The sequence below is a fragment of the Heptranchias perlo genome, unplaced genomic scaffold (genome assembly GCF_035084215.1).
Source record: "Heptranchias perlo isolate sHepPer1 unplaced genomic scaffold, sHepPer1.hap1 HAP1_SCAFFOLD_43, whole genome shotgun sequence".
In the NCBI taxonomy this organism is placed as follows: domain Eukaryota; kingdom Metazoa; phylum Chordata; class Chondrichthyes; order Hexanchiformes; family Hexanchidae; genus Heptranchias; species Heptranchias perlo.
Window position 1 is genome coordinate 10,422,413 of NW_027139442.1, and position 22,757 is coordinate 10,445,169.

The following is a 22,757-nucleotide window of genomic DNA, read 5'->3' on the forward strand; positions in this document are numbered from 1 at the left end:
CGCTCAAGATCAGTATCCCACCTCCATTTACAGTACAAAAGAGAGAGAGAGAAACTGACCTGTAATTGCTTGTTTTCATCCAATAACAAATAGGGAGATATTCCATTCCAATTGCTAACAACAGTGGAGTGACAGAAGTTGCAGTCTCATTTCTCACTGATATTATTTCAGAGACAGACACATTATTCATCCCTCTCTCAGGGACAGTGTCACACATTTAACCCTCTCTTCCATTTGTACCCTCAGCAATCTTGCAGCTCAGTATTACTCTCAGCAACCAAGAGTTTCACTCCGATTAAAATAAACTGAGTCTGTTGCTGTCAGATATTATTCCTACACGGTCACAGCAAATACACCACTCCCACTTTCCTCCCATATTTCTCCAGGATTGGTTTGAGGAATCCTCCCCCCTGTTTCGGAGTCACACGTTCAATTATCAGCACAGAGTCCAAGAATGAACAGAACCTATTGGCTCATTCCACAGTTGCACACTTTAACTATGAAAGGCTCTTTACCATCAAAAGATACCGAGAGAAACAGCTGGTTTGGAAACATCAGTTTAATAGTTCGAGGTTGTAAAGTCAGTCTGGATTCCAGCGTTAGGCACTGGTGGAATCCCATCTGTTTTCCGTTCTGGTGCCCGTTCCTGCACTGCCTGTGGGCCTCATTCTCTCTGACCTTTCCCCCAGACCCACCTCCTTTGCTCAGACTCTGAAAAATTCCAATTGGGCAAAGTTTCCATCGATTTTTGTCTTGGGAAGTAAACCTGATATCTGCGCATGCGCGACTCAGCTCCGCCCCCAGGGCTGATTGTTGGTGAGCAGAAGAGCGCATGCGCTCCACTCCCCCAGCTCGGCCTGTGGGCGCCATTCCCTTCGTGAGCGGAAGAAGATGGTTTAAAACAGCCTGGAATGGAGAGATCACGGCCCCCGGGGGAAGGGAGCAAAGAGCAGCCTCGTTACAGCAGCTCATCGCTTCAGGACCGTGTCCGCAGATGGGCTCAGAGATCGGCATTGAGTCCGCGGGAACGGCAGGGAGAGTTTGGGGGCTGTTTGTGAGAGGCGGAGTGGTTCAGGAACTGGTCCCGCAACATTGAGTGAGCGGGGGAAGGGAGAGGTCATTCTCGGGCTGTTTGTGTACAGGGTGTGTCCAGGTGAAGGGAGAGAGAATGGGAAGAACCTGCTATTTAAAATCATTGCTGCTTTCTCTCCCCAAACCAGTAGTGAATGTTCCTGGTTTCGTTCCAGTCTCACCCTGTTTATTGTTATTGGACAGTGAAGAGTGGAAACAGAGCCGGACAGTAAGGATGTGGGGAGTTATACAAAGAGCATCTATTGCAGGCACCAGGTGAGAAGTGTGAAGGACACATTTTAAACAGCGGTTGTTTGGTTTCGGTTGAACGGTTGATCCCATGGGAGACGGGATGAGAACCCTGACCTGGACAAAAGTCCCTGCCCCATCGGGCAGTCCCTTTCATTGACCAGTGGAGGCGTTGGGTTGTTTCTGGATGTCATTAAATTGTTTTAGCAAACCTGGTGTGCAGAAGCTGAGTGCTGCAGTACTGCAGTGGAATCAGACACTGACACTGTTTGTATGGCTGGTTTTCATAATGATTTTTAACAGAGATTAAATTGATCACTTTGTATTTTCCAACTCATGTCTTCTTCAATTACAAGAAATACTTTTTCTTTCTCCAGGCAAATCTTTTAAGGACCCAGAATAAATGTGATGTTTCCTCCACTCGAGGCACAAGGAACAGTGCAGCCAACTCCTTCTCCCACACAGTGAGTACATTATCACACACATTGCACGGAGCCACAGCAGGTCATCAGTTCCACAGTCTCAGACAGTAGAAGTAGTCAGTCCCACACTGATCCCAAGTACCACAGACACACTTTCAATTCAACAGTCAGAGGAGAGGCAGATGTTGTTTCCATTTCAACCCAACTCAGTACAACTGCCAGGTCGATCCATAAATCCCAGTCCAATATCACACCCACCATCAGATTGAAATGCAATGTGTCAATTTCCCAATAGTGTGGCCTAAGCTAGAAATTAAATAACAGATAGAACTGACACACGGTGTCCAATTGAAAGATACAGCATTAGCCCCAATAATGTAACCCCAAGATTCATCTCAAATAACGAGTAGAACTCACACTCATTATGACATTAAAAGATGCAGTATCCATCACAATTCTGTAACCTGAGATACAAAGTACATACAAGTCCAAAACTCACATACAGTATCAGAGTGAGAGATTCTTAAAGACAGTATAACCTGAGAAACAAAATCAGATACCAGTTCAGAACTCACTCATTTTATGAAACTGAAAGTTACAATTTCAATTCGATTAGATCCAGAGCAACACATTACATAGAAGTGCTAAAGTCTCGTACAGTGACAACCTGAAAGATAGAGTAGCAATTGCATTAGTGCAGATTGAGCTACACCTTACAGAGCAATCCAAAAATCTCAGTTTGAGACTGAGATCCAGTATTAATTCCATTCGTGCTCGCTGTGATACAGGTTTAATATCGGTCCAAAAAGCACACAGTTTTTCTCATTAAAACCTGCAGCAAGAAATTCTAACGTGCACGATATTTACAAAATTAACTACTATGGGGAAAACTATTTATAGGTTTATATATACAAGATAGAGTTTCAAACACCAAACTGTCAACTGATCTCCAATTAAAATACAGACAAGGAATTAATCCAGACTTTTGTACTGTACCAGAGACTGACAGATCCTGAATGAATCCCAGATTCTCACTGTACCAGAGACTGACAGATACAGAATTAATCACACACGCATACATTACCAGGGACAGACAGAAACAGAAGCAATCTCACTCACACACATTACCAGAGGTTGAGAGACAGAATGAATCTCACTAACACACAGCACCAGACATAAATATACTGAATCAATCACACACTCACACACAGCACCAGAGACTGACAGATACAGAATGAATCTCACACTCACACACAGTCCGAGAGACTGACAGATACAGAATGAATCCCACACTCACACACAGTCCGAGAGACTGACAGATACAGAATGAATCTCACACCCACACACAGTACCAGAGACAGACAGATGCAGAATGAATCCCACACTCACATACAGTACCAGAGACTGACAGATACAGAATGAATCGCACACTCACACACATTACCAGAGGCTGAGAGAAACACAATGAATATTACCAGCACACAGTACCAGAGACTTACAGATACAGTATGAATCCGACACTCACACACAGTACCAGAGACTGACGGATACAGAATGAATCCCACACTCACACACAGTATCAGAGACTGACAGATGCTGAGTTAAACCCACACTCGCTTATAGTACAGAGATTGACAGAAATAGAATGAATCGAGCACTCACATACATTACCAGAGATTGACAGATACAGAATGAATTCTACACTCATACATAACCAGAGATTGCCTATATAGAAAGAATCCCACACTCACATCCCGGACAAGAAACTGATAGAAAAATGATTAATCCCACACTCACAGAGAGTAGCAGACACTGTCAGGGTCAAAATGTACCACACATTCACACACAGGACCAGAAACTGACAAATACAGAATAAATCACACACTCACGCACAGGACCAGAGACTGAAAGATTCAGAATGAATCACACTGACACATAGAGTACCAGGGACTGACAGGCTTTGAATCAATCGCACACTCACACACAGTATCAGAGACTGACAGTAACCAGATGATTCCCTCGCTCATGTCGTGCACCAGAGACAGACAGATACAGAATGAATCTCACACTCACACAGAGTACCAGAGACTAACAGATACAGAATGAATCGCACACTCACACACAGTACCAGAGACTGACAGATACAGAATGTATCCCACACTGACACACAGGACCAGAGACTGACAGATTAAGAATGAATCTCAAACTCACATACAGTACCAGAGACTGACAGATGGAGAATGAATCCCAAGCTCACAAACAGCACCAGAGAGAGACAGATACAGAATGAATCCCACACTCACACAGTACCTGAGACTGACAGATACAGAATGAATCCCACACTCACACACAGGACCAGAGACTGACAGATACAGAATGAATCCCACACTCAGACACAGTATTAGAGACGGACAGATCCAGAATGAATCCTACATTCGAACACAGTACAGGAGACTGACAGATACAGAATAAATCCCTCACTCACACACAGTACCAGAGACTGACAACTACAGAATTAACCCCACACTCTCACACAGTACCAGAGACTGACAGATACAGAATGAATCCCACACTCACACACAGCACCAGAGACTGAGAGATACAGAATGAATCCCACACTCACACACAGCACCAGAGACTGACAGATACAGAATGAATCCCACACTCACACACAGCACCAGAGACTGACAGATACAGAATGAATCCCACACTCACGCACATCACCAGAAACTGTCAGAAATAGAATGAATCGAGCACTCACATACATTACCAGAGATTGACAGATACAGAATGAATTCTACACTCATACATAACCAGCGATTGCCGAGATAGAAAGAATCCCACACTCACATCCCGGACAAGAAACTGATAGAAAAATGATTAATCCCACACTCACATACAGTAGCAGACATTGTCAGGTTCAAAATGTACGACACATTCACACATAGGACCAGAAACTGACAAATACAGAATAAATCACACACTCACGCACAGTACCAGAGACTGACAAATACAGAATGCACCCCACACTCACACACAGGACAAGAGACTGACAGATTTTGATTGAATCCCACATTCAAATACAGTACCAGAGACTGACAGATACAGAATGAATCTCACACTCACAGAGAGTACCAGAGACTAACAGATACAGAATGAATCGCACGCACACACACAGTACCACACACTGACAGATCCAGAATGAATCCCACACTCACACACAGGACAAGAGACTGACAGATTTAGATTGAATCCCACATTCAAATACAGTACCAGAGACAGACAGATACAGAATAAATCCCACACTCACACACAGTACCAGAGACGGACAGATCCAGAAGGAATCCCACATTCACACACAGGACAAGAGACTGAGAGATTTAGAATGAATCCCACATTCAAATACAGTTCCAGAGACTGATCGATACAGAATGAATCCCACACTCACACACAGCACCAGAGACTGACAGACACAGAATGAATCCCACACTCACACACAGTACCCGAGACTTGCAGACACAGAATGAATCCCACACTCACACACAGTACCCGAGACTTACAGACACAGAATGAATCCCACACTCACACACAGTACCAGAAACTGACAGATTCAGAATGAATCACACACTCACACACAGTACTAGAGACTGACAGATACAGAATGAATCCCACACTCACACAGTACCTGAGACTGACAGATACAGAATGAATCCCACAGTCACACACAGTACCAGAGACTGACAGATTCAGAATGAATCCCACTCACATACGGCACCAGAGACTGACAGATACAGAATTGCTGCTTTACTCTGTCATCATCCTTTGAATCTGGTAGATAAATTGAAAGAAAGTCAGTAAAACTACTCCATTTTAATGTTTGTCTCTGTAGAATTTACTGCCCAATAAAGTGAACACGGGTCCGGGGTCCGTTCAATTCCCTTTTGCTTTGCTATCGCTCTCATTCAGATTTACACCGCCCCTGGTTTTCCCGTGAATCACCACTTTCAGGGCTATGGATCAGAATTCAGTTCCTTCCTCTTTCTCACTGTGGAGCCAGTCTCTGAAGTAATTAATTACTGATCTTAATATCCCGCATATTAGCAGCACGTTCCCCGCAGTGTAACAATCCAGAAAGAACGATTGGAGAAAAGAATTAGCTCATTTTCAGGCTTCGTCCATGATTCCGTTTTCAGGACACACGGTTCCTGTTCAGTCCCTGCAACGGAATCAATTGATAACCTGCAGTTTGTTATTTTTACAGGTAGAAGTGAAATTTGTCCATATCAGCAATCTATCAATGGGGATTTATTCCGCAAGTTGTGGACAATATATTTTTAAAACAGCGCTCGGAATTTGGGACGTGTAATACGGAATAACATTATTACAAAGAGATTTTAAGTCTTTGTGTAAAAACGACATGGCCGAGTAATTCACTTATTTCATACACTGAAATTGGCGGCTTTTTTCAAATTTTAAAAAATCGGTCAATTGTGGCCAACAATTTGCTCCGTTTTCTTATTGTCGACTCTCCGATTGGTTATGGAAATTATTTTTCTAGCAAAGCAACCAATGAGAGGTAGCCTCAGTTTAGAGCGGGGTTTGCCAGTTGGGCCTGTGGTAATTCCAGGTCCCCAATGACTGAGCTCAAACGGTTCAATTTCACAAACCCTCTCAGTATCAGTGTCAGAAACAACCGTCAGAGGGAAAATCCATATCACAAGCTGGGCCCTTATCACAGCGGCTCAGCTCAACCTGTTCTCCCATGGAAACCCCCGGTCCCACATCACAACATCTGACTGATAAATAGAACCAAAACAGAGCGAATGGAGTGAAGGAACATTTCACTGAGTGGGGAATTCGGCTCGGGGTAAACTCACTTGTAACGTTCCCTGGACAATTCAGTGCACTCAATGAGGGAAATTTTCCTCAGTAACCGGTGCAGCTCGCCGCCGATACCACGTTACGTTACTGTGTGTTCCAGAAAACTCCTTATAATAAAAAAACTATTCCGTATCCCCATATAACTCCGCACCAGTTCCCAAGTCAGTGCTCTCTCTGTGAGGCGGTGGGTGGCTCTTAGAAGAGCCTTTGTTTTGTGTCCGGTTGGAAATGGTCGAGTCGTTCAGCCGCCGAATCCAGAGCGTACACCACATCCATGGCAGTGACCGTCTTGCGCTTGGCGTGTTCAGTGTAGGTGACCGCGTCCCTGATCACATTCTCCAGGAAAACCTTCAGCACCCCGCGGGTTTCCTCGTAGATCAGACCCGAGATCCGCTTGACACCGCCACGGCGAGCCAGGCGGCGGATGGCTGGTTTGGTGATCCCCTGGATGTTATCACGAAGCACTTTCCGGTGCCGCTTGGCTCCGCCTTTGCCCAGTCCTTTGCCTCCTTTACCTCTGCCAGACATGATGATTCTTCACTCAGATCGCTGCTGAATGAAAAACCCTCGCCTTTCTTCTGTATTTATAAAGCCCGCCCCGACCTGATTGAGAAAGGCACATTATCGGAGAGGCCGGGGAGGAGTGTTTGAATGACAGACAGAGCATGAAGTGCGGGAGGGGAGGAGACTGGCTCAGAATGACGGACAAGCGGACGTGCAACTTTTAGCTCCGCCTCCAGGAATTAGTTACGGTCCTTTTTAAAATTTTCACCAGTATCAAATGCGGAACATAAATTCGGACACAATCATTACAGACTCCGGCTTGATATTCAAGGTTTGCTCGAAAAAAAAGGCGGAAAATACAATTTAAATTCAATAATTGAGGCACACTACAGTTCCAATACAATCACTATCATAACAGAATCAATCAGTGCCGCTCCGGGACCGTTGGAAGAGGGAGTTTTAGTTTTCAGATTTGTAGCTAACAGGAGGCGCCCAATAGTTCAATAAACATAAATCGGTGTGGAAGGCAATCTATACCTTTCCGTGCTTGGGTCAGTATGGGACTGGATAGAATCAGGCACTGGGATAGATGGAGACTGGTCCTGTGTGCGGACTGGATAGAATCAGGCACTGGGATGGATGGAGACTGGTCCTGTGTGGGGACTGGATAGAATCAGGCACTGGGATGGATGGAGACTGGTCCTGTGTGGGGACTGGATAGAATCAGGCACTGGGATGGATGGAGACTGGTCCTGTGTGGGGACTGGATAGATTCAGGTCCTGGGATGGATGGAGAATGATCCTGTGTGGGGACTGGATAGAATCAGGCACTGGGATGGATGGAGACTGGTCCTGTGTGGGGACTGGATAGATTCAGGTCCTGGGATGGATGGAGAATGATCCTGTGTGGGGACTGGATAGATACAGGCACCGGGATGGATGGAGACTGGTCCTGTGTGGGGACTGGATAGATTCAGGCACTGGGATGGATGGAGACTGGTCCTGTGTGGGGACTGGATAGATTCAGGCACTGGGATGGATGGAGACTGGTCCTGTGTGGGGACTGGATAGATTCAGGTACTGGGATGGATGGAGACTGGTCCTGTGTGGGGACTGGATAGATTCAGGTACTGGGATGGATGGAGAATGATCCTGTGTGGGGACTGGATAGAATCAGGCACTGGGATGGATGGAGAATGATCCTGTGTGGGGACTGGATAGAATCAGGCACTGGGATGGATGGAGACTTGTCCTGTGTGGGGACTGGATAGAATCAGGCACTGGGATGGATGGAGACTGGTCCTGTGTGGGGACTGGATAGATTCAGGGACCTGGATGGATGGAGACTGGTCCTGTATGGGGACTGGATAGATTCAGGCACCGGGATGGATGCAGACTGGTCCTGTGTGGGGACTGGATTGATTCAGGGACCTGGATGGATGGAGACTGGTCCTGTGTGAGGACTGGATAGATTCAGGTACTGGGATGGATGCAGACTGGTCCTGTGTGGGGACTGGATCGATTCAGGTACTGGGATGGACAGAGACATTTCCTGTGTGGGGACTGGATTCAAGGACTGAGATGGACAGAGACTTGTCCTTGGCCACTGCGTGAAGCGGAATCATAAAACTTCGCAACCTCAGCGTCCAATTTACCCTGAGATAAGCATCCGACCCCATTTCCGCTCCACCACCAAGACCGCCAACTTCCACCTCCGAAACATCGCGCGTCTCCTCCCCTGCCTCAGCTGATCTGGTGCTGAAACCCTCATCCACGCCCTTGTTACCTCCAGACTTGGCTCTTCCAATGCTCTCCTGGTCAGCCTCCTATCTGACGCCCTCTGCAAACTTCAACTCCTCCAAAACTCCGTTCCCCTATCCGAACTCCCACCAAGACCCGTTCACCTGTCACCCATGTGCTCGGTAACTCACATTGCCTCCCATAAGTTTAACCGCTATAGCGATGTAATATATTAACGTAGACCGGGGATAACTGTGATCAATAGGTCAGTCTCTTCAGACAGTAACCAGCCCTTTCATAGATACAGTGGGTGGCTCTGAAAAGAGCCTTTGGGTTATCAGATTAAATCTTCGCTGCTTTACTTGCTCTTGGAGCTCACAGTGCTGGTTTTCTTCGGCAGCAGCACGGACTGTATATTAGGCAGCACCCCGCCCTGAGCGATGGTCACCCGTCCCAGAAGCTTGTTGAGCTCCTCGTCGTTGCGGATGGCCAGCTGCAGGTGTCTGGGGATGATACGGGTCTTCTTGTTGTCCCGGGCCGCGTTGCCGGCCAGCTCGAGGATTTCAGCCGTCAGATACTCCAGCACAGCAGCCAGATAGACCGGGGCTCCGGCACCAACACGTTCAGCGTAGTTCCCCTTTCGCAGGAGCCTGTGAACACGGCCCACAGGGAACTGCAGTCCGGCCCGGGATGAGCGAGACTTGGCCTTGGCCCGAGCTTTACCGCCGGTTTTTCCTCTTCCAGACATTTCCACAATCTCACAAACACTTTCACAAAGAATGAAGAAATCTTCCCGCACTCGCCCTTCTTCGACCTTCTGGAGGAGTACAGTGGGGGCAATTGTGATTGGTCCATCTGTTCTCAATCTCATTGGTTCAACGAACAGCCAAATGAGAGAGCTGTTTTATTCACCAATCAATAGCCGGCAATGAGAAAAAGGCGGAAAATACTGAACTGAACCGTTTTATTGAAATTTGAAAAGCCCGCCAATATATTTGTAACACAAGAAGCGGATTAAGTAAATAATGTCGCCTTAAGACAAAGATTTAAAAATCTCTCTCCTTTTACTCTGTTATTCCACATTTCCCGTCACAACTTCCAGAATCTTTTACAATCCGGTGAAAATCCTGCGTCATTCACCGTTCGCTTTCAATCCGGCGGGAATAAAGTCCCATTTTGTAACGGGACAGATCCCAGCTCAATCTTTGTAAAAGTAACAAACCACAGATTGTGGATTGATCCCTGTTCACAGGAGCTGCAGCGCGATCGAAACCGGAGCCGAGACTCCTGGTGTAAGAAGTCGAACAGTGACAGAGCCTTTCGACTATTCTGTACTCGGTGTGAAGTCCATTTCAGGGTTGTTGCTTTAAAGAGGATTGCGGTTCTGAAAGTGATATTCCCGAATAATGAACAAAAAAAACGTGAAAAGGAGAAAGAAATGACCTTAAAACGGCTCTGAAGGGGCAGATGCGGGGGAAGGGGCGGAATATGACCGGGAACGAGAGGATCAGGGACACGTTATTGGTTATTGAAACTAAATAAAACAACGACAGAGATTATACCGGGCAGTGATTATGAGAATCTTCCAGATTTCAAGTGAAATTACAAAAGCACAAGTTAGAGAGACAGTGAGTATCAAACTATCGACAGTAAAATGATTCCATAGAGGTGTTGGTACAGTTTTTTAGAGAGACTGTGGGTGGCTCTGAAAAGAGCCTTTGTGTTTATTTTCTTTTCAGTGCATTGTGGAGTTTTACTTGGAGCTGGTGGACTTAGTCACCGCCATTGTCCCTTCCGACACGGCGTGCTTGGCCAGTTCCCCGGGCAGCGGCATGCGCACGGCGGTCTGGATCTCCCGGGAGCTGATGGTGCGCCGTTTATTATAATGGGCCAGGCGGGAAGCCTCACCCGCGATGCGCTTCTTGCCGCCCTTGGCTGGTGCTTTACTCAAGGTTTTCTTGGCGCCCTTCTTGGAAGCTGCTTTCTTGTCCTCAGGCATTTTCAAACTCAATTTCAGACTCAGAAATGACCCAAATCCGCTCCGAGCTCGGATTAAATAGGCAGCCCCACAGCCATATGGTAATGATGATGTGGAGATGCCGGTGATGGACTGGGGTTGACAATTGTAAACAATTTTACATCGTTCACCTGACGAAGGAGGAAGCCTCCGAAAGCTTGTGAATTTAAAATAAAATTGCTGGACGATAACTTGGTGTTGTAAAATTGTTTACTATGGTAATGAAGGATGGAGGAATGCAATGATTGTGATTGGGTCATTCGTAGTGAGGTCACAATAATTAACTGTCACTCTCTGATTGGTTTCTTCAAATATCCAATCAGATTTAATACCTGCCACAATCACAAACACGCTCACACTGCTTGTTGTCCGGTTTCATCAATTTGTTCCGAACTGTTGCAGTTCTGCTTCCGGCCAGTAGATGTCAACAAACCCCGGGTCATTGAAGTTTACAGATGAGAGAGGGACAGAAGATAAACTCATTATTCACATTATATTGCACGGGTGGGATTTCGAAAAACAGGGAATGGAAAACAGTTTGTTCGACAAAACATGAGTTGTAATGCTGTATTAAATGCTTGTAATTAATTTTGGGGGTATAGCCTATACTGAGGAAGACTACGACAAAATACAAGAAGACTTTAATAAGCTTGCTGAAAGGCGGTGTAAATGGCCATTGAATTTCCATATAGAAAGGTGTGAGGTGGTGCATTTTGCTCGGGGGAATAAGGAGGCCAAACACTGCTTTGAAAATAAGAGTCTAAATGGGGTAGAAGAGCAATGGGATTTAGGGGTACAGATTGACAAATCTTTAAAAGTAGCAACACAGGTTGATAAGGCCATGAAATGCAAACACAGAGGTTTATTTCTGGAGGAATATATTTGAAAAGCAGATAAGTTATGTTGAACTGTAATTTTAACTGTCAAACCTTCTGTCAAACTATTAAATCTTCCCTTTCTGAAATCCGTGCTGACTATTCTTTATTATATTTTCGGTTTCTAGATGTTTTTCTGTTGCTTCATTGAGTAAAAGATTCCATGATCATTCCTACCACCGACCTTTAGTTAACTGGTCCACAGTTCCCTGGACTTGTTCTATCTCCTGTTTCAAAATATAAGAATCACATCAACTGTCATCCAGTCCTCTGGCACTATTCCTTTCTGTAATTATTTTTTCTATATATGTAACAGTGCCTCTGCTATCTCTTCCCTTGTTTCATTTAATATGTGCGGATGCAATCCATCTGGACCAGGAGTTCGACCACCCTTTCTAACTTAAATGCCTTGATATCTTTATTGACCTCTTCCTCCAATATCATGTTCACCCTGTTAATCTCCCGGGTAAATACTGAGGCAAAGTAATAATTCAATATTTCTGCCATTTCGCTGACGTTACCTGTGAGTTTATCTTGTCAATCCCTTAGTGGCCCTCAAGATATTCTGATTTTCCTTCTGTTATTTCTGGCTCTGTGCAATAATTTACGATTTCTTTTTATATTCCTTGATAATTTGATTTCGTGATTCCTGTTTGCTTCCCTAATTGTTTTTGTGACTTCTTCCTAACCTCTTCCTATTCGCTTTTGTCATCCTCTTATTTAATATCTATGAATGAGAAATTCCGCCAGCTTGTTGTGTCTGTTCAGGGGCTGATGTTTGGGAACTGTTTATTGTCTTTGATTAAAGTGCCAGTAACCCAAAGGGAGCAATTCAGTCCGAAACTCCACAGAAACGCTCCATTTCTCCCTCCCAGTGAACTAAGGTGCTATGATGGTGAGTATCGCTCCCTTCCAAACAATTAATTCCAACAGGTTTGAATCCCAGCACGCTGAATTCAGAAACACCAAGACTGGAACCGAATTTGATGATGTTCAGAGGGATAGTGTTTTCAAAACACAAACGAGTCTAATTTATATTTAAAAATATTTTTAAAATTCATTTCTTCCCCCATAACGTTGAATTTAACTCTGTTCCTTTGTATTATTATTTGCCCTGATCTGTACAGTGGATACGGGACACAATTGCTCGGATTCAGTGAAATTAATTGATTTTCTGAAGTTTTTCCCTCTGCTGATTCCCGTTCCTTATTTAAATTATGTCGGATTAACCTTTCTGATCTATAGAAGGGTCATTGTCCTGAACCGTTAACCCGAGCTTTCCTTCTCCACAGATGCTGCCGGACCTGCTGAGCCTTTCCAGCATTTTCGGTTTGATTTTTTTCTATATTTTATCCCTTTCACTTTTGACGGTCGCCGTTGAAACTTGCAGATTTGCACTCAGTTTTTATTCGTGTTTCAGTTCGGTTTATTTGAATTAATATAAATCGTCTCCTGAGAATTCAGACAGAAATATTGCGCAATGTAGAGTGAAATATAATGGGGCAACTTTCGAATGAGGAAAACAAAAACTTTATTCGAAATCAATTGTCTAATATTTAACTGACAAAATTAGAAAAAGTACGGGAGTAGAAGTTACAGAGAGAAACTATTTCCTCACATTGCACATTCTCCTGAATCTGGAACAACGACAGACAATGTGAATTTGTTCCACTCAGTTACAGTTCTCACTTATGGCCAGTAGATGTCAGACTGCATGTGAGTGTGGCATTAATTCTATGTCTGTCATTCTCTGGTACTGTATGTGAGTGTGATATTCATTCTGTATCCGTCAGTCTCCAATACAGTCTGTGAGTGTGGGATTCATTCTGTATCTGTCAGTCTCTGGTATTCTATTTCAGTGTGGGATTCATTCTGTAACTCAGTCTCTGGGCAAAGTGCAAGTCTGGATTCGTTCTGTATTCTTATTTCAGGTTAGAGTATGGTACTTGAAACTGTATGTTTAATTCATTAATGTATGCAAATCTTTCGTGCTGCATTAATTTGTAAATATTGATACACTTTTGGATTTTGTTTCAATCAAACAATGTGTGCGAGTTTTGTTGAATGATTACATCTTAATCTCCGTGAAGATAATGTGTATTTCAATCTTTTACTGTGAAATTATTGGACTGGTATTTATTTTGTAGCTCAGTCTGTGCTAATAGAATAATTATTGTATCTTTCAGTCTGACACTGTCTGAGATTTTTGGACTGGTATGTAATGTGTGGTTCAGTCTGTACTAATGGAATTCATACTGTACCTTTCAGTCTGATACTGTGTAATATATTTAGACAGGTTTGTAAGGTGTAGTTCAGTCTGCACTAAAGGAATTGATACTGTATCTTTCATTTTGACACTGAATGTGACTTTTGGACTGGTATCTAATGTACACCTCAGTCTGCACTAATGGGATTGATACTGTATCTTCCAGTCTGAAACTGTGTGAGATTTTTGTACTGGTAATTAACGTGTAGGTCAGTCTGTACTAATTAAATCAATACTATTTCTTTCAGTATGGTACTGTACGTGATTTCTGGACAGGGATCTAATGTGAACCTTCGTTTGCAGTAAGGGAATTGATACTCTGCCTTTCAGTTTGATAAATATGATTTTTGGACAGGTAACTAATGTGTACCTCAGTCTAATGGGATTGATACTGTATCTTCCTGTATGATACTTTATGCAAATTTTGGACTGGTATATAATGTGTAGCTCAATCTGCAACAATAGGATTGAAACTGTACATTTCATTCTGACACTATGAGGTTTTTGGACATATTTGTGAGTCAAATATGGGTAACATCTGAACTGGTATCTAATTTGTATCTCAGTGTATAATATTGGCATGAATACTGCATCTTTAAACTCATAATGTGGTGTGAGTTGTGGGCTGGTATTTAATTTGAATCTCGGGGTACACTATTGTGAACAATTTTACAACACCAAGTTATAGTCCAGCAATTTTATTTTAAATTCACAAGCTTTCGGAGACTTCCTCCTTCCTCAGGTAAACATTACCTGAGGAAGGAGGAAGTCTCCGAAAGCTTGTGAATTTAAAATAAAATTGCTGGACTATAACTTGGTGTTGTAAAATTGTTTACAATTGTCAACCCCAGTCCATCACCGGCATCTCCACATCTACACTATTGTGATTAATTCTGTACCTATCAATCAGTACCATGTGTCAGTTCTATCTGGTATTTAATTTGTAGCTAATTGTGATCGAATGTGAGATTAACACAGTGCCTTTCAATCTGATACTGGGTGTGATTTTGGACTGGGAATTATTTATCTGCCAGTCAGCGGTATTGAGTCATTGTGAAATAGAAATTCCGTCAGTCTCTCCTGCTCTGTTTGACTGTTGGATTGGGATCAGTTTGGGATTGACTATTTCTGCTGTGTGAGACTGTGGGATTGATGACCTGTCTGTGTCTCTGTGCTCTGTGAGTGATAATATACTCACAGAGTATATTAAGAAAGATTGGTAGGGTGGTAAATAGCGAGGAGGATAGCCTCAGTCTGCAGGACGATATAGATGGGTTGGTCAGATGGGCGGAACAGTGGCAAATGGAATTTAACCCGGAAAAGTGCGAGGTGATGCACTTTGGAGGGACTAACAAGGCAAGGGAATACACAATGAATGGGAGGACCCGAGGCAAGACAGAGGGTCAGAGGGATCTTGGTGTGCAAGTCCACAGATCCCTGAAGGCGGCGGAACAGGTAGATAAGGTGGTAAAGAAGGCATATGGGATACTTGCCTTTATTAGCCGAGGAATAGAATATACGAGCAAGGAGGTTATGATGGAGCTGTATAAAACACTGGTTAGGCCACAGCTGGAGTACTGTGTGCAGTTCTGGTCGCCGCACTACAGGAAGGATGTGATCGCTTTGGAGAGGGTGCAGAGGAGATTCACCAGGATGTTACCAGGGCTGGAGCGCTTCAGCTATGAAGAGAGACTGGGAAGATTGGGTTTGTTTTCCTTGGAGCAGAGGAGGCTGAGGGGGGACATGATTGATGTGTACAAAATTATGAGGGGCACAGATAGGATGGATACTAAGGAGCTTTTTCCCTTCATTGAGGGTTCTATAACAAGTGGACATAGATTCAAGGTAAAAGGCGGGAGGTTTAGAGGGGAATTGAGAAAGAACTTTTTCACCCAGAGGGTGGTTGGAGTCTGGAACTCACTGTCTGAAATGGTTGTGGAGGCAGGAACCCTCACAACATTCAAGAAGCATTTGGATGAGCACTTGAAATGCCATAGCACACAAGGCTACGGACCAAATGCTGGAATATGGGATTAGAGTAGACAGGGCTGATGGCCGGCGCGGACACGATGGGCCGAAGGGCCTCTATCCATGCTGTATGACTCTATGACTCTATACATACTGTGTGTGAGAAGGAGCTGGCTGCACTGTTCCTTGTGCCCCGGGTGGAGGAAACATCACACTAATTCTGGGCCCTTCAAGGATTTGCCTGTGGGAAGAAAAATTATCTCTTGTAACTCAAGAACAGGTGAGGTAGAAAATACAAAAGTGATCAATTGAATCTCTCTGTTAATAATCATTGTAATATCCACAAATGAAAACCAGTGATACAAACAGTGTCAGTGTCTGACTCCACTGCAGTACTGCAGCACTCAGCTTCTGCACACCAGGTGTGTTGGGCTGTTTTACAACAATTTAGTGACATCCAGTCACAGCCCAACCCCTGCACTGTTCCATGAATGGGACTACCCGATGGGGCGGAGACCTTTGCACATATCAGATTTGTAATCCCCTCTCCCATGGGACTAACCGTTCAACCAAAACTAAACAGCCGCTGTTTAAAATGTGTCCTTCAAACTTCTCACCTGATGCCTGCAATAGATGCTTTTTGTATAACTCCCCATATCCTTACTCTCCGGCTCTGTTTACTGTTCCATAACAAACACTAAAGGTTAATGGGCAGGTTTTAAAAAATCAGATTTAATACCTGCCACCAATCACAAACACGCTCACACTGCACATTGTCCGGTTTCAGCAATTTGTTCCGAACTGTTGCAGTTCTGCTTCCGGCCAGTAGATGTCCCCAATCCCCGGGTCATTGAAGTTTGCAGATGAGAGAGGGACAGAAGATAAACTCATTCTTCACATTATATTGGACGAGTGGCATTTAGAAAAACTGGGAATGGAGACGAGCTGCAAGTACATTTTGTTAGAGCAAACACGAGTTGTGATACTGTGTTAAATTCTTGTAATTTGTTTCGGAGATATAGTCAATACTGATCAAGACTGGGACAAAATAAACATGCAGAACGGCCTTGTAAATGGCCATTGAATTTCAATATAGAAAAGTGTGAGGTGATGCATTTCGCCAAGGGGAATAAGGAGGCCACATACTGCATGGAAAATAAGTGTCTAAATGGGGTAGAGGAGCAATGTAAATCATCCTGAGATATCAGAGAGAAATACTGTGCAATGTACAGTGATATATAATGGGGCAAATTCACAACTATGGAACGAGTGAAACAAAAACTTTATTATGAATCAATTGTCTTCATTTTTCACCGTCAAAAAGTGCAAAAATACGAGAGTAAAAGTTACAGACAGAAACTTCCCTCACATTGCACATTGTCCTGTTTCTGGAACCACGACAGAGAATGTGAATTCGTTGCCTTATTATAGTTGTCGCTTCCCGTCAGTCGAGGTCAGTCTCTGGTACTGGATATGAGACTGGGGTTTATTCTGTATCTGTCAGTCTCTGTAACTGGGTGTGAGCATGGGGTATATTCTGCATCCATCAGTCGCTGGTACTGTCTGTGTGTGGGATACATTCTGTATCTGCCATTCTCTGCTACTTTATCTCAGTGTGGGATTCATTCTGCAATTCAATCTCTGTGACAATGTGCATTCCATACTCTTATTTCAGTTTCCACTATTGTATTGAAACTTTAAAGTATATACATGTCTTCATCGAGCATTTAATTTGTTTACACAGATACACTTTTTGATTTTCTTTAATCAAACAACGTGTGAGAGTTTTGGAGTCATGTTACATCTTAATCTCTGAACTCTATTGTGAATGATAATATACCTTTCAATCTGTTCACGTTGAAATTACTGGACTGGTGTGTAATGTGTAGTTCAGTCTGCAATAATGGGAATAATTCTGCATCTGAGTCTAACACTTTATGTGATTTTTGGACTGGTATGTAATATGTAGCTCATCCCGCACTAAAGGAATTGATACTGTATCTATCATTCTTATACTGTATGAAATTTTTCGACTTGAATGCAATGTATAGCTCAGGCTGCACGAATGGAATTGATACAGTGTCACATTGAAAGATTCAGTATGAGATTTTTGGACTGGTGAGTAACGTGTAGCTCAGTCTGTGCTAATGGAATTGATATTGTATCTTTGAGTCTGATACGGTATGAGATTCTTGGATTGCTATATAATGTGTGGCTCAGTTTTCACTAATTGAATCGACTCTCTATCTTTCAGTCTAATATTGTATGAGATTGTTGGACTGATATATAATGTTCAGCTCAGGCAGTGCGAATAGAATTTAAATTGTATCTTCCAATCTGATCATTTGTGATTTTTGGACTAGTACGTAATGTGTAGCTCAGTCTGTACCAATGGCATTGATAATGTTTATTTCAGCAAACACGAGTATTTACCACTATATCCAATATGTAGCTCAGTCTGCACCAATAGAATTTAGACTGTATCTTTCAATCTGCCATTATGAGATATTTGGACTGGTCTGTAAAGTGTAACTCAGTCTGCAGTAATGTGAATGTGACATTCATTCTATATCTGTCGTCTCCAGTTCAGTCTGTGAGTGTGGAGATTCATTCTGTATCTGTCGGTCTCTGGTACTGTGTGTGAGTGTGGGATTAATTCTGTATCTGTCAGTCTCTGGTACTGTATGTGAGTGTGGGATTCATTCTGTATCTGCAGGTCTCTGGTGCTGTGTGTGAGTGTGGGATTTATTCTGTATCTGTCAGTCTCTGCTACATTATCTCAGTGTGGGATTAATTCTGTAATTCAGTCTCTGAGACAATGTGCAAGTCTGGATTCATTCTGTATTCTTATTTCAGTTTACAGTATCGTATTTGAAACTGTATCTTTAATACTTTAAATTATATACAGTTCTTCGTCCAGTGTTTAATTTGTAAATATGGATACACTTTTCAATTTTCTTTAATCAAACAACGTGTGTGAGCTTTGGAGTGGGATTACATCTTAATCTCTGAACTCTATTGTGAATGATAATGTACCTTTCAATCTGTTCGTGGTGAAATTATTGGATTGGTATGTAATGTATAGCTCAGTCAGCAATAATGGGATTAATTCTGCATCTCAATCTAATATTGTATGAGATTTTTGAACTGGTATGTAATATATAGCTCAGCCTGCACTAAAGGAATTGATACTGTATCTATCAGTCTGATACTGTATGAGATTTTTGGACTGGAATGTGATGTGTAGCTCATTCTGCACAAATGGAAGTGATACTGAATCTTTCAATCTGATATTCTATGAGATTTTTGGACTCGTCATCTGTGCTAGTGGAATTGTTATTGTATCTTTGAGTCTGATAGGGTATGAGATTCTTGGACTGCTATATAATGTGTGGCTCAGTCTGCACTCATGGAATTGATACTGTTTATTTCAGTCGAAGATTTTATGGGATTTTCAGTCTGGTATGTAATGTACAGGTCAGGCAGTGCTAATAGAATTGATACTGTATCTTCCAGTCTGATCATTTATGAGGTTTTTGGACTGGTATATAATGTGTAGCTCAGTCTGAACCAATGATATTGATACTGTTTATTTCAGTATATTACTCTATGAGTATTCACTAATATTTCTACTATGTAGCTCAGTCTGCACTAATGGAATTCATACCGTCGCTTTCAATCTGACACTATGATATCTTTGAACTGGTATGTAAAATGTAACTCAGTCTGCAGTAGTGTGACTGTGAGATTCATTCTGTGATTGTCAGTTCCTGATACTCTATGTGAATGTGGTATTCATTCTGGATCTATCAGTCTCTGGTACTGTGTGTGTATTTGGGATTCATTCCATATCTCTCAGTCTCTGATTTTGTATGTGTGAGCGATTCGTTCTGTTCCTGTCAGTCTCTGGTGCTATATGTGAGTGAGACATTCATTCTGTATCTATCAATTTCTGAACTGTATGTGAGTGATATAAATTCTGTATCTGTCAGTCTGTGCTACAGTGTGTGAGTGTGGGATTCATTTTGAATCTGTCAGTCGCTGGTACATTGTATGAGTTTGGGATTCATTCTACATATCAGTCTCTGGCACTCTATCGGAGTGAGAGATTCATTCTTTATCTGTATCTAATTTATATCTTCATTTATAGGATGGCGTTCACATCTGTATCTTTAATACTTAAATGTTTGAATAATTTTTCCCAGTTTTAATTGGTAGATAATGACATTTTTAAAAATGTAATAAGATAATATGGGCATCTATTTTTGGACTTCTATTAAATCTACATTGGGAACACAATTGTGAATTTGTGCTTCTTCCAATTGATATGGTGACATTTTTGAACTTGTATATAATGTGTAGCTCAGTCTGCATGAATGGAATGCTGTATATTTCAGTCTGAATCTGTATCAGTTTTGTTGTCGTGGTTTCTAATGTGCAGCTCAGTCTGCACTAATGGAATTGATACTGTATCTTTCTATCTGACACTGAGATTTTTGGACTGGAACGTAATTTATAACTCAGCCTGCACTAATGTAGGTGACTGTGAGATTCACCTTGTATCTCTCAGTCTCTGGTACTGTGTGTGAGTGTGGGATTCATTTTGTATCTGTCAGTCTCGGGTGCTGTGAGTGAGTGTGGGATTCATTCTGTATCTGTCAGTCTCAGGTGCTGTGAGTGAGTGTGGGATTCATTCTGGATCTGTCATTCTCTGGTACTGTGTGTGAGTGTGGGATTCATTCTGTGTCTGTCAGTCTCTGCTGCTGTGTGTGAGTTTGCGATTCATACCTTATCTCTCAGTCTCTAGTGCTTTATTAGAATGTGGGATGAACTCGTTATTTGTCTGTCCTTGGTACTGTATGCCGGAGTGGGATTCATTCTGTTTCTGTCATCTCTGGTACCATACTTGAGTATGGGATTCACTCTGTGTCTGGCAACCTCTAGTACTGTATGCGAGTTTGGGATTCCTTCTGCATGTCTGTCTCTGTACTGTATCGGAGTGTGAGATTCATTCTGTTTCTGTCCATAATTATTCTCTCAGATTACATTATGATGTTCAATACTGTAGCTTTAATATGTTAATGTTTGAATAGCTTTTCTCATTATTTAATTGGTAAATATGGATACACTTTCGTATTTGAAGCTGGAGGCTTTAATCAGATAATTTGTGTGCTTTTTGGACTACTATTAAATCTGTAAATCTGTGAGTAATATTGTGAATGGTAATTTATCTTTCAAATTGATATGGTGACATTTCTGAATTGGTAAATAATGTGTATCTCAGTCTGTGCTAATAGAATTGATACTGTATTTTTAAATCTCATACTGTGGGTATATTATAAACTGGTATCTAATTTGTTTCTCTGGTGACACTGTCACAGCAATTCTCAATCTGATATTGTACATGAGTTTCGGCCTTCATTTTGTATTTGAATGATACACTATTCGAATGGATACTGCATGTATTAAACTCACGTGTGTGTGAGAGTTCTGGGCTAGTATTCAATTTGAATCTCGGGATATCTGGTATTTATTTCATGGCTAATGTTGCCCTTTTGTGAAATTGACAATCTGATAGTGTGATTTTGGGCTGGAATTTTTGAATCCACCTGTCAGCGGGACTGAGTTCGGGAGAAATGGAACAGTGTCTGCCTCACCAGCTCTGTTTGACTGTTGGATTGAAAATGTGACTCTGGAACTTGGGATCAGTGTGGGACTGACTACTTCTGCTGTGTGAGACTGTGGAACTGATGAACTGTCTGTGTCTCTGTGCTCTGAGAGTGAGAATATACCTACTGTGTGTGAGAAGGAGCTGGCTGCACTGTTCCTTTGCCTCGGGTGGAGGAAATTTCACATTCATTCTGGCTCCTTCAAGTATTTGCCTGTAGAAAGAAACGTATCTCTTGTAAATCAAGAACAGGTGAGGTAGAAAATGCAGAAGTGATCAGATTAATATCTGTTAATAATAATATTGAATATCCACAAATGAAAATCAGCGATACAAACAGTGTCAGTGTCTGACTCCACTGCAGTACTGCAGCACTCAGCTTCTGCACACCAGGTGTGTTGGGCTGTTTTACAACAGTTTAGTGACATTCAGACAAAACCCAACCCCTGGACTGATCCATGAATGGGACTACCCGATGGGGCGGGGAGCTTTGCACATATCAGATTTCTAATCCCCTCTTCCATGGGACTAACCGTTCAACCGAAACAAAACAGCCACTGTTTAAAATGTGTCCTTCAAACTTCTCACCTGATGCCTGCAATAGATAATCTTTGTATAACTCCCCACATCCTTACTGTCCGGCTCTGTTTACTCTTCAATAACAAACACTAAAGGTTAATGGTCAGGTTTAAAAAAATCAGATTTAATACTTGCCACCAATCACAAACACGCTCACACTGCACATTGTCCGGTTTCAGCAATTTGTTCCGAACTGTTGCAGTTCTGCTTCCGGCCAGTAGATGTCCCCAAACCCCGGGTCAATGAAGTTTACAGATGAGAGAGGGACAGAAGATAAACTCATTCTTCACATTATATTGTACGGGTGGGATTTAGAAAAACTGGGAATGGAGAACATTTTTTCGATAAAACATTGGTTGTAATGCTGTATTAAATGATTGTAATTAATTTAGGGGGTGTAGTCAATACTGAGGAAGACGACGACAAAATCAGCTTGCAGAACGGCCGTGCAAATGGCCATTGAATTTCAATATAGAAAGGTGTGAGCTGGTGCATTTTGGCAGGGGGAATAAGGAGG

General features: G+C 42.6%; 2 protein-coding genes across 2 annotated transcripts in view; both read right to left on the reverse strand.

The window, feature by feature from the left end:
- The window catches only part of LOC137312591 (zinc finger protein 850-like), a 69,291-nt gene that overhangs the window by 10,445 nt on the left and 36,089 nt on the right, over positions 1–22,757 (reverse strand). The window lies entirely within an intron of this gene.
- Positions 9,226–9,624, reverse strand: LOC137312673 (histone H2A-like). The gene has a single exon (XM_067979189.1). The coding sequence runs from the start codon at positions 9,613–9,615 to the stop codon at positions 9,226–9,228; it is 390 nt and encodes a 129-aa protein (XP_067835290.1). The 5' UTR covers positions 9,616–9,624.

Excerpts from the sequence above, each read along its gene's own strand:
- LOC137312673 (XM_067979189.1), bottom strand. The coding sequence starts at position 9,615 with ATGTCTGGAAGAGGAAAAACCGGCGGTAAAGCTCGGGCCAAGGCCAAG.